This window comes from Saccopteryx leptura, chromosome 2 (genome assembly GCF_036850995.1).
Source record: "Saccopteryx leptura isolate mSacLep1 chromosome 2, mSacLep1_pri_phased_curated, whole genome shotgun sequence".
NCBI lineage: Eukaryota > Metazoa > Chordata > Mammalia > Chiroptera > Emballonuridae > Saccopteryx > Saccopteryx leptura.
In genome coordinates, this window is record NC_089504.1 from 33,423,948 (window position 1) to 33,440,501 (window position 16,554).

General features: G+C 47.1%; 1 protein-coding gene across 1 annotated transcript in view; it reads right to left on the minus strand.

Moving 5' to 3' along the window:
* Window positions 1–6,173: 6,173 nt before the first annotated feature.
* SEC61B (SEC61 translocon subunit beta) overlaps window positions 6,174–16,554 on the minus strand; it is a 52,508-nt gene continuing 42,127 nt past the window's right edge. The window contains exon 5 of the mRNA XM_066367568.1: window positions 6,174–7,029. Within this exon, the coding sequence (XP_066223665.1) occupies window positions 6,996–7,029 (34 nt within the window). The 3' untranslated portion in view covers window positions 6,174–6,995. The remainder of the gene's footprint in view (window positions 7,030–16,554) is intronic.

A 16,554-nucleotide genomic window follows, 5' to 3' on the forward strand; every position in this document is an offset into this window, starting at 1 on the left:
CCAATATCTTTCATTGAATTAGTCATCCTTTCCTCTCTGGTTTGTAATCCCAACTTACTCATATATTTTTATTTGGTAGGAAAGAGGGAGAAGTGATTATCATCAACAATCTTGACTTCATTTGCAGGGGTGAGATGCATTGTTATTTGTTTTGGATGGGAAAGGAGAGTGGTATGGGACAAAATCCGGGAGGCGGTAAGACAGCCGTGGGATGTGTTGGGAAAAAAGAAAGTCTGGGGGAAAAGTCGCAAAAGAGAAAACTACTGAGTCATAGAAGGAACATGTTATCAGAAAAATCATGGCCATAGGGAAGGAATATTTGGGAGGGTCTTAAAAAGAAGATGATGCAAACAGAACCGAGTGGGTTACAACGGGGTCCCAGCTGACAGGGAAAGGCCCACAGGCAGCCCCCTCATAGCGGCTGTCACAAAGCCTCGCATAGAATGCAGGTCACTTAGGTCACAGTTTGTTAATTAACAAATATAAAGAAGTTGCATTGCGGCTATATTAAATAGCTTTAGAGTAACATGTGTGTTCATTATTAAAGAAAGAGAGAATATAGAGAAAAATAGTACAATCCTAGCTACCCTTAACTGAGCACCAACTATGGTCCGGCACTTTATTGGCTGCTTTATATGTACTTTATTTTATAAAAAAAGAAAATGATGGCCCTGGCCGGTTGGCTCAGTGGTAGAGCGTCGGCCTGGCGTGCGGAAGTCCCAGGTTCAATTCCCGGCCAGGGCACACAGGAGAGGCGCCCATCTGCTTCTCCGCCCCTCCCCCTCTCCTTCCTCTCTGTCTCTCTCTTCCCCTCCTGCAGCTGAGACTCCATTGGAGCAAGAGATGGCCTGGGCACTGGGGATGGCTCCATGGCCTCTGCCCCAGGCGCTAGAGTGGCTCTGGTCACAACGGAGCAACGCCCCGGATGGGCAGAGCATCACCCCCTGGTGGGCGTGCCAGGTGGATCCCAGTCTGGCGCATGCGGGAGTCTGTCTGACTGCTTCCCCGTTTCTAGCTTCAGAAAAATACAAAAAAAAAGAAAAGAAAAGGAAAAGAAAATGACAACTCCTGTAATCCTACCACCTGAGATTAGCCACTCCTAACACTACTGAGTTCCTTCCAGTCTTGTTCTTCTGATACGTTTTATGACAGTAGATAACATTTATTGAGCCCTTACTCCTATGCCTAGAATAATGAAATACTTTATTTAAACCCCATTTCCAAAAAATATATTTTTAGACCTTGTAACAATCCTAAGAGATAGGCACTATTATTTTTTAATTTTTCATTAAATTTATTGGGGTGACATTGGTTAATAAAATTATATAGGTTTCAGCCTGAGCTGTGGTGGCACAGTGAATCGAGCATTGACCTGGAGTGCTGAGCTCACTGGCTCGAGGCCCTGGGCTTTCGGGGTCAAGACACATGCGAAAAGCAACTAAAAGTTGGTGCTTCCTGCTCTGCCCCCCACCCTGGCCTTCTCTCTTTTTCTAAAAATCAATAAATAAAATCTCCCTAAAAATTATATTATAGGCTTCAAATGTACAACTCTATAATACATCATCTGTATGTTGCATTGTGTGTCCACCACCCACAGTCCAATCTCCTTCCGTCACCATATATTTGGCCCCCTTCAACCTACACTACCCCTCTTTCCCTCTGGTAACCACTGTATTGTTGCCTGAGGAACGACTGTTTTAATTTTACAGATAAAAAAATTGGGACTAAGTTACTATAACAGGAATAAAAAGGGAAGCCTTACCTGTGGTGGTGCAGTGGATAAAGTGTCGACCTGGAACACTGAGGTCGCCGGTTCAAAACCCTGGGCTTGCCTGGTCAAGGCACTTATGGGAGTTGATGCTTCCTGCTTCTTCCCCCCAGCTTTCTCTCTCTCTCTCTCTCTCTCTCTCTCTCTCTCTGCCCCCAATCTCTCAAGAATAAATAAATAAAATTTTTTAAAAATTAAAAATTTTAAGAAAAGAGAATTGGGACTAGAGAGGTTAAAAATGTACCCCTTCTGTATATCCAGTTTTTTGGATTAGTTTTGCATCACTTAAGCTTATAGCAGGAATGCTTTCCCACATCCTCAACTGTTCCACAGAAGAGATAGCTGCATAACAGTCTCTCACATTGGGCATGCCATCGTTGATTTAGCCAATTCAGTATTTCTGTTCGGTTGTTAGTGATTTTCTTAATAGAATACTGCTGTTATGAACACCCTTGTACTTAAAACTTCGTGCATATTTGAGCACAAGATATTATTTTTAAAATAACAGTGAAATGACCAAGTTGAGTTTTTTTTTCAGGCTCTTTTTACATATTGTCTAGTTGCCTTCCAGAAAGGTTCTACCATTTTATACACCACCAGAAATGAATGAAAGCACCTATTTCATGCCATCGCCAGCACTATTATTAATTTCAAATCCTAATCAATTTAAATGGGTAAACAATTATAAATCATAATTTTGGTTCATTTTTATCAGAAAGGAGAAACAAAGCAGACTAGTTCTTCCAAATTCTTAAATTCAGTGTCTCTCATATGCCAGGCACTCTTCTGGGGACCAAGTGTGGGTCAGTGAACATGACAGACCCAATCCTGCCTCCTTGGGACTTGCAACCTAACATCAGAGAAACATTCAACACATTGTGAATGAATTCCATTAACAAATTCTATAATAAGCATATAGTAGCACTTGGTGTTTATTGGCCCCTTTAAAAGGAAAGCACTAAGAGTAAAGCACTTAATCCTCATAACAACCTTTCAAGAAGTTACTATGACCTCCATTCTACAGATGTGGAAACTGAGTCACCCAAAGGTCCAGTAATATGCCCGATATCATACAACAAGTAGATAGCCAAGGCAAGATTCAAACCCTGCTCAGTCCAGTCCCAGGGCCCTTAATCACTACCATATTGCCTTCCCTCAGCTGGGGGGCAGAAGTACAGGGTGTGCTGAGACACAGAAACAGAGTGTAAAGAAGACACAGGAAAATAAAAAATATATAGAGATATAAACAAAATAAACAAAATGGATTCAAATAAGCAGTAAAAGAATCAGAAACGGAAGGAGTTTGTTGGGGTCAGAGATGTTACCATGAGGTGCTTTGCTCAACTGTATGTTTCCTTTTTTCATAGGAATAGGTGAGCATGACATGTGGCAAAAATCAGCAGATCATACGTAACATTGGACAATTAACCTGGAACAGTCTGAAGGCAGAGGAATGGAATGGTTTAAATTCTCCTGCTATGAAGCAACAGAGGAGGAGAAAAGAGAGAACCGTCTGCCTTCCTAGACCTCAAGGAATTGGAAATATAAAGAGGACTCAATCATAGCAGCATGCAACACTGGGCAGATGAGGAGGAAATGGAAACTTGTACTTTTCCTGGGCTTCTGGCCAAGCGATTTCCTAGTTTGGCCTGAGGCTACCGCCCCCACTGGCAAACCTGCGCTGTTGCAGACCTGGGAGCGACCTTGCTGTGGGCTGCAGCGCCATCTAGCAGATGTGACGGAGAAATGGTGCCAGAACCACGTGGGCCATTCTGGAGTCCTTCAAGACAAGCACCCCTTGTGCTAAGTGCTGAGGTCACCATGAACAAACAAGTCTCTGTCCTGAAGAAGCTCACCGTCCATGTAGGGAGACAATCACAGGTTCTAGAGGAGATTTATGCAAGCGTTTAGGGAACAGGGAGGAGTGTGGCTAACCTTCACTGGGGCTGAGGGGAAAGGCTAGACAGAGGAAACAATATTCAAGCCAAGTCTCAAAGGTGAGTAATTTTTTGCCAAGCAATAAAAGATGGAAGAAACTTCCATGAGACTGGAAGTTCAATAGCCCAGAGGTGTGAAAGGGTTTAGTGCATTCAGGGAAGGTTGGGCCATTCAAATCGCAAACCAATGGCAACCTTACAAATCAGCTGGTTTGACTTCTTTGTTCTCAGGAGAGGAGGGGACCTCACACAGAGTCAGTCCACAAGTTGGGAGTGTCCATACTGGAACCCACCTCTCCTAACTCTTGGTCCAGTGTTCTTTCCTCTGAGCCACAGAAGAACAAGGCCTACAATCAGCTCTCTGAAAGGTCAGTCACTGTCACCTGGTAGGGCCAATGTCAAGGCTGTGCACATAGAAGTTAGACCTTGAATTCAAGATGTGTTGGGCTCAAAACCCACCTCTACCAGCAACTATGTGATGTTTTTCGAGTTATTATGCTTTTCATGTCTCATTTTCCTTCTCTGGCTGATGGGAATCATAATCACCCTTACCTCCTACAGTTGTTGAAAGAGTGAAAAGAGTTAATCCGTGTTAAGAGCTTGGCAAAATGCTTTTAATATGCTAAATGCTCAATAATCAGTTATTAAAGACTATAATTTTAATCATTAAATGATAAAACTTGTTACTTTTTATTATATTATTGGCATTTCTCTTGCTCAAAATTATTTATTATTATTAATTGCTTATTTAGATTTGCTAGTTTTACTGCTTCTGAAGTACTGAGTACTGAAGCATCTGGGGCCATGCTGTCTGGTAAGAAACACAACAGCCATGTTCCTGTTTTCCACGCTTGTGGGAACAGAAGGAATGGAGGTGGTCTGAGAGGCCCCAAGCGGCTGCGCCAGGCGCAAGGGTTGAGCGCGGCAGGGCGGCAGATTTTAGTCCAATGTCAAGAACTTCCATACCCCTCGGGCAGTCTTGGGAAGGTATTCGCATATTATGGGAAATGCCCGCTCTGAGACCAGATGACCATTGTCAGGGCTGCGCCCTACCTTGCATAGGGCAGGAAATCATCTAGTCCATTTCACTATCTGATGCCTTAAATGTCTAATTGAGCTCTGCTTTCCAGGAGAATATGATTTGGTTGGTCATCTGGGAAGCTAACTGTCTGTTTATAAATTTCAAAGTCATGAGCCATGCTCAAAGAAGTCAGGATCCAAAATGCAATAACCTTGTTTTTCCGAGTAATTCATTAGATTTTAGCTAGAAATGTGAGGAAGAGGCTGAGATGCCCCTGTCAGACTGGAGACAGGAGAATGGGCCAGAGGAACAGAAGGCAGCTCAGCCTTACTTCCCAAGTGCTGCCTGGAGAACACATCTTCGTTCTGAGACGATGGGAAGGATTTCTGCAATCCTGACAGCCATAAGAGGCGTGGGGGTATCATCTTAAAATCATTAAATAACAGCGCATCGAACGCTCACTATCCAAACATTTATTTAGGGTCTGCTGTATGCAAAGCACTTGGAATATTAAAGTAAATTCAAAACCCGAGTCCACATGATGCGAGGAGGAGTGTGGTCTAGGAAGGTGAGGTGTGGGCACGGAATAACCACAGTCCAGCGCTGAAAGGCCTGGTGTAGGAAGACAGGCACCAGCGGCTGCGTGACTCTCAAAGGAGGCCGCGTGGGAGGACGGCGTTGAGTGACAGTCGAGCAGAGCTTTTAGTAACATAATACACTGCTCACAAAAATTAGGGGATATTTCAAAATGAATATGAAGCTATTAAATATCCCCTAATATTTGTGAGCAGTATATTTGGATCCAAGACTGATAGGAAGAAAGAATTTCTCAGGGGAAACAGCAGTGTGGGCAGAAGTGTGAGGACCTGAAAGTAGGAACTGGGAGCCCCGCTGTGGCCGACCAGAGCACAGGCAGTGTGCGGGGGTGCTGTGGGTTCTGCGACCAGAGAAGTGACCGTTCCCGCCGTCCCACTCCCAGGGGCGTACCCAAGAGAACTGAAAGCCTGCCCCATTATCAACACCCTACACCAGTGCTCACAGCTGCATTACTCACAGTAGCCCAAAGTGGGAACAGCCCAGACTTCCACCAGCTGATGAGTGGATAAATAAAATATAGTCTGTCTATACAACAGAACACCGTTTAGCATTTGGCAATAAAAGGAATAAAGTACTGATACGCCCTATAACATGGATTAACCTTGGAAACATGCTACAGGAAAGAAGCCAGGCACAAAAACCACGTTATATGATTCCCTTTACGTGAAAGGCCCAGAATGGGCAATTCCACAGAGACAGAAAGAGTGGTGGTTGACCAGAATCAGTGGGGGATGGGGAGATTAGGAGCGATGACTCAGGGTTTGAGGCAGTGCTGGGATTCAAATCATTTAACAACTGGTTCTCTGCCCTAATGACCGTTTTAAGTATAAAAAAACGATATACCAAAAGGTAGTTTATTATTTCATGCATTTAATACTTAAGAACAATAAAAGAAGTACACAAAACTGGATTATGTTCTAAGAAAGAGTTTTACAATATTAATAAAAATATTAAATAATACCTGACAAAAAACAATAAAACTGTTATTATTTCCATATTGCTTCTTGATTGGCGTCCTCAATTGCAATTTTTTTCACTTATGGACCCTACGGAGGGAATGAACATTACAACGGGCGCTTAGAATACACTGTTGCACAGATGAACATTAAAAAAGAGTAAGGAATGTAAATTTGTGATTCCCACACTGGGCAACTGCCCAGGGGCCCACCTTAGAGAGAACCCTGATTACAAGTGCCATTTTAACAACTGGTTTGTCGAACTCAGCAAAAAATTAGTTATCGGTTTTGCCAAACTGGTGCAAACAGGTTGAATCCCACCACTAGCATGGGGTTTCTTTGAGGGATAATGAAAACATTCTTAGAAATGATTGTGGTATGATTGCACAACTCCATTAATACATTTTTAAAAAACATGGGACTGTACACTTGAAATGAGCAAATGGTGTAGTATGTGAACTGCATCTCAACAAATCTGTAACTTAAAAAGTGGTCCTTCCCCAGAGCCAGTGTGAGAAGCAATGGGGTAGGCCACACGGAATGCTTAGTCTGACACCTCCGTGGTACAGAAGGGGACATCAGGACTGGCCAAGGGAAGGGTTTGTCCAGGGTCCTTTAGTGAGTCAACAGCAGATCCGGGCCGAGAACGCTGGCTCTGCCTACAGGCTGGGGTCCCTCTCGCACACGTTGCATTTCCAGTCCTGGAAACAGATCCTTCAAGTGGAATTCATGGCCACTCTGCCGGAGAGTCTGCCTGGAGAAACAAGAAAAGAGAAATGGAATCAGAAGATTTGTTTTCACATCGCAGGGTTGGAAGAAAGATCACAAGTGAGGGGTGCGTCCCCTTTGTGGTATTCCCACCAGATGGTCATCCAGCAATGCCTGAACATCCTGATGGCCAGGGACTCAGTACTCCTGGAGGCCCCCTCCCACCTTTGAGCAGCTCCATGGTAAATCTCCCTTTAGCTGTCTCTGTACAGAGGGAGACTGCAGGGACACGCTTCAGCCAGACCTCTGCGGGAGGCCTTAAAAGGAGCTGCAATTGTGTCTGCATCTTTCCCTCACTAAGTCAAGCGCTCCTCGGGGCAGGGCCTGGGTTTATTTACAGCCCCACTGCCTGAAATACAGCCAGACACAGGAGGAAGTTCTGAACGTTTGGCAAAGGAATGAGTGAAGCAGAGAGAAACCACAGGACCTGATGCTTCTCACCAAGCCCTGCCCCTGCAGTTTCTCTTTTGGGGGCCTCAGTGACAGGACCCTGTCTTGATGTTCTGCACATTTCTGAGGCCCCTCCAATGCCTTCACCCATCTTTTGCCCCATGAATGATAGCATTTTTGAACATTAAACTTCAGGTTTTCTGGCTCTTCCCACTCTTGGAGAATTCCCCTACTCAGTTCACTCCAGAACTCTCCAGCCAGACACACCACATGGGTGAACTTGGGTGACAATTCCAAGCTGCCCAGATATTTTAATTGGACACCCTCCTATCATTGCAGCTGTTGAAGCCCACTCACCGTGCATTTACCAAGAGCAGCATCCTCCCCAGACATTCCTGCCTCTTACTAGTACCAAATAGGGCAGAAAAATATTGTGATGGTTAATGAGCACATTTTCATTCTCTCTTTTTTTCGATGCACAGCCCTTCTCCCATTAAAACAAAATCAGGAGGCTACGACACTCAGGACTGCTGCCTTCGAGCAAAGCTGGCACAGTGGAAACGTAACAGGGGAGCAAAGAATCACATTCTTGGCTTCTGAAGTGGGCTTTTGAGATTCATAGCAAAAAGGAGTTTTGAGAGCCAAGATTCCGGTTTGGGGGAGCCAGGCTTTTGCAGACAGAATAGGACTGTGAGTTCTAGAAGCGTGGTTTGGGGCATGAAAAGCAGAGCCTAAGAAATGGGGGCTTTAATTCCCGCCACTCTCCTGGCTTTTCTTTCTCCCCTTAAACACATACTCATCACACAGCTCAGTCGCTCCCACATGTTCACTCCTCCCCGCCTGCTCCCCACTGAGCCCTTAGGACTCCAGGCCTGCGACATTGTAACAAAGCCTTTCCTGAGCACAGGCTCTGACTCATCCTGCCCACGCCCACCTGTCCATCTCACACAGCCCACCACCGGCTCTTTCTGAAATCCAACCTCAGACCCCTCCAGTGTCTCCTCTTGGCCCTCTAGAAACAATGTATAGCGACTCAATAAATACTTATTTGCTAGATGCTAGGCATTGTGCTAGATTGGAGTCAGCCAACTAAAGATCCCTGGGCCAAATCAGGCCCACTGCTTGGTTTTGTAAATAAAGTTTTATCAGCATACATCGTCACTCATTTACATAGTGCCTATAACAGCTTTTGTGCTGGAAGTTAGTCAAATAGTCGTATAAGAGGCAGTATAGTCCAAAAAGTCTCAAATATTTACTACCAAGCCGTTCACAGAAAAGGAAAAAACACTTGACTGCCATGTGCTCAATGTTGACAATGCCACAGTGAGCAAATGGACAGTCCCCTGCTGTCAGACCAAGGCTCTCCTGCCTCCCTGCCCTTCCTCTCATCGCCCTGTCTCTGAGTCCTGTGAGCGTACACTGGTGCCCACGTTTCTGCAATTCATCTGTCGGTTAAAATAGTTTTTAATGACAGAGGACTGACATAGGGTTTTCAGGAAAGTATATTTTTAAAAACTATCATCTAATATCACTATTATTTTATAAGGAGAAAAACAGTTTAACATTAAAAAGGATATCTCATGTTGGGGCCAACTTGGACTTGGTGAACATGTTAAGGACACTACTCTTTTATGGATTCTTGCTGTATTGGCCGAGAGTTTGCTTAAAGGCTTTAATCGCTGTAAAAAAAAAAAGACTGGATAAAGAAGCTGTGGCACATATACACCATGGTATACTATCCAGCCATAAGAAATGATGACATCGGATCATTTACAACAAAATGGTGGGATCCTGATAACATTATATAGAGTGAAATAAGTAAATCAGAAAAAAACAAGAACTGCAGGATTCCATACTTTGGTGGGACATAAAAACGAGACTAAGAGACATGGACAAGAGTGTGGTGGTTACGGGGGGCGGGGGGAGGGAAGGAGGAAAAGGGGGAGAGGGGAGGGGAGGGGCACAAAGAAAACTAGATAGAAGGTGACGGAGGACAATCTGACTTTGGGTGATGGGTATGCAACAGAATTGAATGACAAGATAACCTGGACATGTTTTCTTTGAATATATGTACCCTGATTTATTGATGGCACACCATTAAAATAAAAATTTATTTATAAAAAAAAAGAGGATATCTCTTTTAAAAAAAGTCCTCAAGCTACATTAGTTTTACGAAATTCATTCTATTGGCTTTCCTTTGCCCATTTTGCTATGAATGATAACCATCCTTTACAAATCATCATGGGTGTGTGGTCAGGCGCTTAGGAACTTTGAAATCTGTCTAAGCAGACTGGTTTACTTGGTGTGACTCAAGTTTGCTCGGAACGTTCCCATGCGATTTTGTATCAGGAAGCGTCTGCTGCCTCTCTCCTGCTCACCGTTCAAAGCCCAGCTCGTAGGGGCAGGAGCGTAGGGTTCCCTCGGGCCATAACCCACAGGCCCAGCTGCTCCGATGGCAGCCAGGCTGGTGCCAGCACGGATGAGTGATATGGCTGTGGATATCTGTGTCAGCCGCAGAGCACAGTGACAGGAACGCCGGGAGGGCTGCCGAGTGTGGCCCTGCCCCTGGCACATGCAGGTGAGCGCCCGCCAGGCGTGCTGACAGCTCCATGGCAGAGGTTCCCCCCACATGCCGGAGAGCTGAGCGCCGGCTTCCTGACTCGTCTCTCACATGACCCGGGATGCCACGGGGGCCCCGGGTGGCCGCAGCCGGCTCCCAGTCAGCAGGTGGTGGCGGAGCCCCAGGGTACTGGAGACGCGTTGCTCACATGAAGCTTCTGGAATCCACTTTAAATAAATTATAGTTCTGCCATGAAGATAATCCCAGCAAGGCCTGGTGCCAAACACACTCTTCTGACTTCCATTCAGGGACATTCTCCAAAAGCCCCACTCGCAAGCTTTGGAGACAGAGAGAGAGAGAGAGAGTGTGTGTGTGTGTGTGTGTGTGTCCACTCACGGAAATCCTCCTCAGGGGCTCAGATAGGAACATGAAGCAGCCCATGGTTTTCACCAGCAGCCGTGGGGGCCGCATACTCTAGCCGCTCGCCGCTTCAGAGGTTAGATGTTTCAGTGTCCTTCTGAACTGGTCTACAGCCTAACTGTTCCCATCCTCAGTCATTCCCATTTAACCGTGAGACTGGGGGGGGGGGGGGGGGTTAAAATTTCCAAGAGGAAATTAGAGACTAAGGCAAAATCAGAAAAGAAATTTTGAGATCACCTGGCCCAAGCACCTCACACTACAAAGAGGGAAACTGAGGCCCAGAAGAGGAAGAGAATTGGTCAAGATCCCACTGGTAGACCTGGAACTAGGAATCAGACCACTTTGATCAAACCTCTTCAACTATACATTGAAATGTCCAGATTACCATTCCCCAAGATCCAGAATGAAGGTTGTTTTCCTTCAAGAAATGGGAGATGAGGTGCCATCTCAGACATAGGACATGGTGAGGAAAGGGGGGGCCACTGGGAAGGGGGCGGGGTCCATGCTGCAGATAGTTCCCTATCATATTCTTAACCCTCATAGTTACATTACATTTCCATTAAAGGCTGAAGGAACAGGGTCCACACATTTTAAGTAAAGGCACCACAAAATTTGTTCTCTTAACTAGCACCTTCATATTCAGACCAGAAGAAGCAGAGGTCCCAAGAAGGGGCAGGAACCAAGAGAAGGTCGCACACAGTCAGGTGGAGGGGGGACAGGGACTTGCACTCAGAGAGCCCAGTCCAGCTCCTTCCTTGGCTGTGGGTCAGACCATCAGCAATCTCTGTCCCAAGGCTACTGGCCAACCTTGAACTTGGGCTTCATCTCAGCTTTGCCTACAGAGCATCAGCTGTTCTTTTAGGCCAGTTGGTGCCAGGTTGATACTGTATCCCCCTCCTTGGCCCCAGTGTGGGACACGCTCTCTCGGAGCTCGAGGTCATCCTCCACAGCGTGATTTCTGTGTGGTGGCCCAGGGGACAGCTGGCTTGGGGGCTGGCAGGCCGAGACTGAGTCAGGCCTGGCTAGCTCCACAAGGATCACCTGCCCACCAGGGGGGCTTGGGTGTACTGCCCTCTAGCCATGTTCTGTCCCGTGTGCCCTCAGCAGAACATGCTGAGCTCTCCCTGGGACTGGAGGACGTGCTGAGCTGTCTCCGGCAGACGGGCAGAAACCCTGAGAGTAATCCAGGCGGCACCTCTGTCCAGGGTATCTGCAGGGCATGGAGAAGGAAGGCCCCATCCCGTCTCCTGCTGTCATGCAAAGAGAATAGACAGCCTGGGTTTCAGAACCCCTAGTTCCAGACTTGTTTCCAGCACACCCGTCTCGTGGGGCCTGTTCAGGAAGCCAGCAGACCAGCTCGGCAAAGGGGGAGTATATGCCCTCCCCAAAGACAGAGCCAAGGGCATCGGAAAGTCACACCCTGCCCTTGGCCCAGATCACTCAACTTCTGTGAGCTGAAAGACCTCAGAGATCTAGCTCAAGTCCTTCATGGTAGAGGAAAGAAAACAGAAGCCCAGAGAGGGAAAGGAGCCTGCCAGGGGTCACACAGCAGCGCAGAGCCAGGACTAAATTCTGGTCCCGTCATCCGGTCCAGTTCTCAGCCAACAGGCACTTTCAGAGTATGGAGGTGACAGACCTGCAGGCTCCCACAGTGTCATGAGGGAGACATCCATAGGAGCCACCCAGCACCCTCACAGGGCACCAAGCACAGTGACAGCCTCAGGCCTTTGCTTGCCACACTGCCTTTTGCTGTGTTCAGCATTCCTGTCAAGTAAGTGCAGTTATCACCTTCCTTTACATGAGAATCTAGCCAGAGGCCCTCACTGCGCCCTCTTTGGTCATCCCTTGGCCATGTTTTCCCCGCCCTGCCCCTCACTGAGGCCAGTCAATGGAGGGGTAAAGCAGCCCTCCCTACAGAACCCCTGGAACAGGAGGGAATGACCGTAATAGAATTTCGGGACCACTATCTAAACCAGGGGTCCCCAAACTACGGCCCGCGGGCCGCATGCGGCCCCCTGAGGCCATTTATCTGGCCCCCACCGCACTTCCGATAGGGGCACCTCTTTCATTGGTGGTCGGTGAGAGGAGCATAGTTCCCATTGAAATACTGGTCAGTTTGTTGATTTAAATTTACTTGTTCTTTATTTTAAATATTGTATTTGTTCTCATTTTGTTTTTTTACTTTAAAATAAGATATGTGCAGTGTGCATAGGGATTTGTTCATAGTTGTTTTTTTTTATAGTCTGGCCCTCCAACGGTCTGAGGGACAGTGAACTGGCCCCCTGTGTAAAAAGTTTGGGGACCCCTGATCTAGACTCTGGTAAATGCCATCTGAAACCCCTCTCCAGCCACTGAAGGGCACAGCCTGGGAATGTCCACGCTCCCCACAGGTGGCGCCCCCTGGGACCAGCACAGGGCAGGAGGCTCACCTGAGCAGGAGCCTCCAGCAGAGCACATGCTGGGAAGAAGCCTGGCCCCCAGGAACCCAGTGCCTCTGTTTTTGTTCCATCACACCACCCAAACTGCTCCCGGCTCCTTCTCCCTCCTCCCCCCCTCCCGGCCCTCTCTTCCTGCCCTCCGCCGCAGTCAGCTGCCGTCCACTTGAGGAAGCCACAATTAGAGCCCTGAGCCCTCGGCAGCCTTGCCTCCTGCCAGCCTGGCGATGTCCTGCCCTGGCTGTGCCCTCCCTGTCATTCAGACCCAGCCAGTGGACAAACTGGAGCACAACCGGAGAAGGTGGCCGAGAGAGGGAGGGGCTGGACTTCGGGTCCCTGGAAAAGCAGGGTAAGAGCTGGAAGGCCCTGGAGCCACTTGTCCCGGGGAAAAGGAACCTTAGGAGAACGTGTTCCATGTCCCTGGAAGGATGTAGGAGCAGAGAGAACAGGGTCAGCCTGCAGTGGGAGGGTAGTCACAGGGGAACACTTTCTTTAAAATAAGAAAAATCTCCATTACTGTCCCAGGATGGCCCAAGGTACTTCAGATCAAAGGGTAAGCACATGATACTTAGGAGTCAGGGAAGTGCAGACTGGAGCCCAGCTCCTGCCCGTGCCCCAGGGAGCAAGGTCCTCACAGTCAGCACCTCTGAAATGAATCTTCTGAGGTTTATCTCAGACTCACTCAGAACTCCCTGTAGCACATCCAGAGACAAACCTGCAATTCCCTAAGAGGAAGGACGCTCAGCAGTCGTGTGTGTCCATCTCAGCCTCCCCCACACGGAGGCTGCATCCCAGCCAGGCAGCCACACACAGCAGAGCCTACCAGGGCAGTGGGCACCAAAAAGGAGCCTTGCTCTAGAGTCAGACCTACTGGGGATCAAGTCCCAGCTCGCTTCTTACAACCTTGGCTTCTCCCAAGACATTCAGCTCTCTGAGTGAATCACAATTCTTTTCACCTATAAAATGGAGCTGTATACATACCCCTGCCCTATCTTCATCATAGGGTTGGGTAAGGATCAAACGGGAGAGAAGAGCAAGGCCTTGAAGGCTACAGGTTACTTATACAAAAAGCAATGGTGTGTTGAGAATTTCTGGCTATAATTATGTTTATCCCAGGCAGAACATGGGTGACTCAACAATTCTATTCAATAATTAATGTCCACGTAATAAACTTTCCCTGGGTATCTATTGTGCCAGATCCCGGAAATGCAAACATAAATAAGACAAAAATCCCATGTCCTCCAAGATAAGCTAACTGGGAAGACAGAAGTGTCAATTACTCACTGAGGCAGAGGTGGTACACAGAGGCGTTACACAGAGGCGTATACAAGGCACAGTGGAAGCACAGCAGAGAGGAACTACACTGGGCACGGGGGAGGCGGGCGTGAGGGAACCAGGGAGATGGCATTAGAATGGAGTCTTAGAGACTGATGACAAGCATGGGCGCATCTCATAACGGACCACCAAAATGTACGAAGCAAAAACTGACAGACTGGAGGAAGAAATAGGCAATTGTACTATAACAGTTGAAGACTTCAACCCCCCATTCTCAGTAATGAATGACACAGCCAGCAGATCAGGAAGCCATGGGAGGACTTGAGCAACACTATAAACCAACTGGAACTAACAGCGCAGACATAACCCAGAACACTCTACCCAGCAGCAACTGCACAAACTTTCTTCTCAAAGGCGCATGGGACACTCTTCAGGACAGGCTACCACATTAGGCCATGAATAAGTCACAACAGCCAAAAGATGGTGTCAACCTAAGTGGCCATCACCAGGTGAAATGCTACACAAAATGTGGTACATATACAATGGGAAATCATGCAGCCTTTAAAAGGAAGGAAGTTCTGACACTTGCTACCACCTGGATGAACCCTGAAGGCATTATACAAAGTAAATGCCAGGCACGAAAGGACCGATACCATCTGACTGCACCCCAGTGAGGCACTTAGTCACAGAGACAGAGAGTAGGATGGTGGCTGCCAGGTGCTGGGGCAGGGGAAATGGGCAGTTAGTGTTTAATGAGTTCAGTGCCAGTTTGTGAAGATGAAACAGCTCTAGAGATGGACAATGGAGATGGCAGCACAACACTGTGAATGCACTTAATGTCACTGAATGTACTCTAAAAAAGTGATTAAGATGGTAAATGGTAAATTTTATGTTATGCGTATTTCACCACAATTTAAAAAAATAAAAGAATGAGGCAGGAGTTTTCCAAGCAGCCCAGGTGAGGGAGAATAGCCAAGGCACCCCCAGTGTATGAGACACAGAGCAGCATGGGAGCCACAGTGGCTCGAGAAGATCCCCAAAGGCCCTGCTGGGAAGTCTGCATGCCCAGGTGAGGGAGAATAGCCAAGGCACCCCAGTGTATGAGACACAGAGCAGCCTGGGGAGCCACAGTGGCTGGAGAAGATCCCCAAAGGCCCTGCTGGGAAGTCTGCATGCCCAGGTGAGGGAGAATAGCCAAGGCACCCCAGTGTATGAGACACAGAGCAGCCTGGGGAGCCACAGTGGCTGGAGAAGATCCCCAAAGGCCCTGCTGGGAAGTCTGCATGCCACTCTGTAGGCTCTCAGGAACAACAGGGTCAGAGCATGGCTTAGAACACTACAATTAGGGGGAGCCTGGGGAGAACAGACAGATGGATGGGGAAGATGTGTAAAGAGAAACACCAGATCTAGACAGACAGTCAGAGAGAAACTGGGCCTAGGCCGGTGGCTCAATGGATACAGTGTCAGTCTGGCATAGGGACGTCCCAGGTTCAATTCCCAGTCAGGGCACACAGGAGAAGCGACCATCTGCTTCTCTTCCCCACCCTCTCTCCCTTTCCTCCCTCTTCCCCTCCCACAGCCAGTGGTTGGATTGGTTCAAGCGTGTCCACAGGCACTGAGGATGGCTCTGTTGGTCTGAGCGCATTAGCCTCAGGCACTAAAAATAGCTCAGTACTCATAAACAGACACTTCTCCCAAGAAGAAATACAAATTACCAACATATATATGAAAAAATGCTCATCTTCACTAGCTATTAGAGAAAGGCAAATCAAAACTACAATGAGATACCACCTCACACCTGTTAGATTAGCTATTATCAACAAGACAGGTAATAGCAAATGTTGGAGAGGCTGTGGAAAAAAAGGAATCCTCATCCACTGTTGGTGGGAATGTAAAGTAGTACAACCATTATGGAAGAATGTATGGTCGTTCCTCAAAAAATTAAGAATAGAACTACCATATGATCCAGTAATCCCTCTACTGAGTACATACCCCCAAAACTTGAAAACATGGGTATATAGAGACACATGCACCCCCATGTTCATCACAGCATTGTTCATGGTGGCCAAGACATGGAAACAGCCAAAATGCCCTTCAGTAGAGGATTGGATAAAGAAGATGTAGTACAAATATACTCAGCCATAAGAAATGATAACATAGTATCACTTATAACAACATGAATTGACTTTGATAACACTATACTGAGTAAAATAAGTAAATCAGAAAAAACTAAGAACTGTATGATTCCATACATAGGTGGAACACAAAACTGAGACTCATGGACATAGATAAGAATGCAGTGGTTACCAGGGAGAGGGGAAAGGAGGAGAGGGAAGGGGGTGGGAGAAGGGGAGGGGCTTAAAGAGAAACAAAATATAGGGTGACAGAGGATGATCTGACTTTGGGTGATGAGTATATAGCATAATC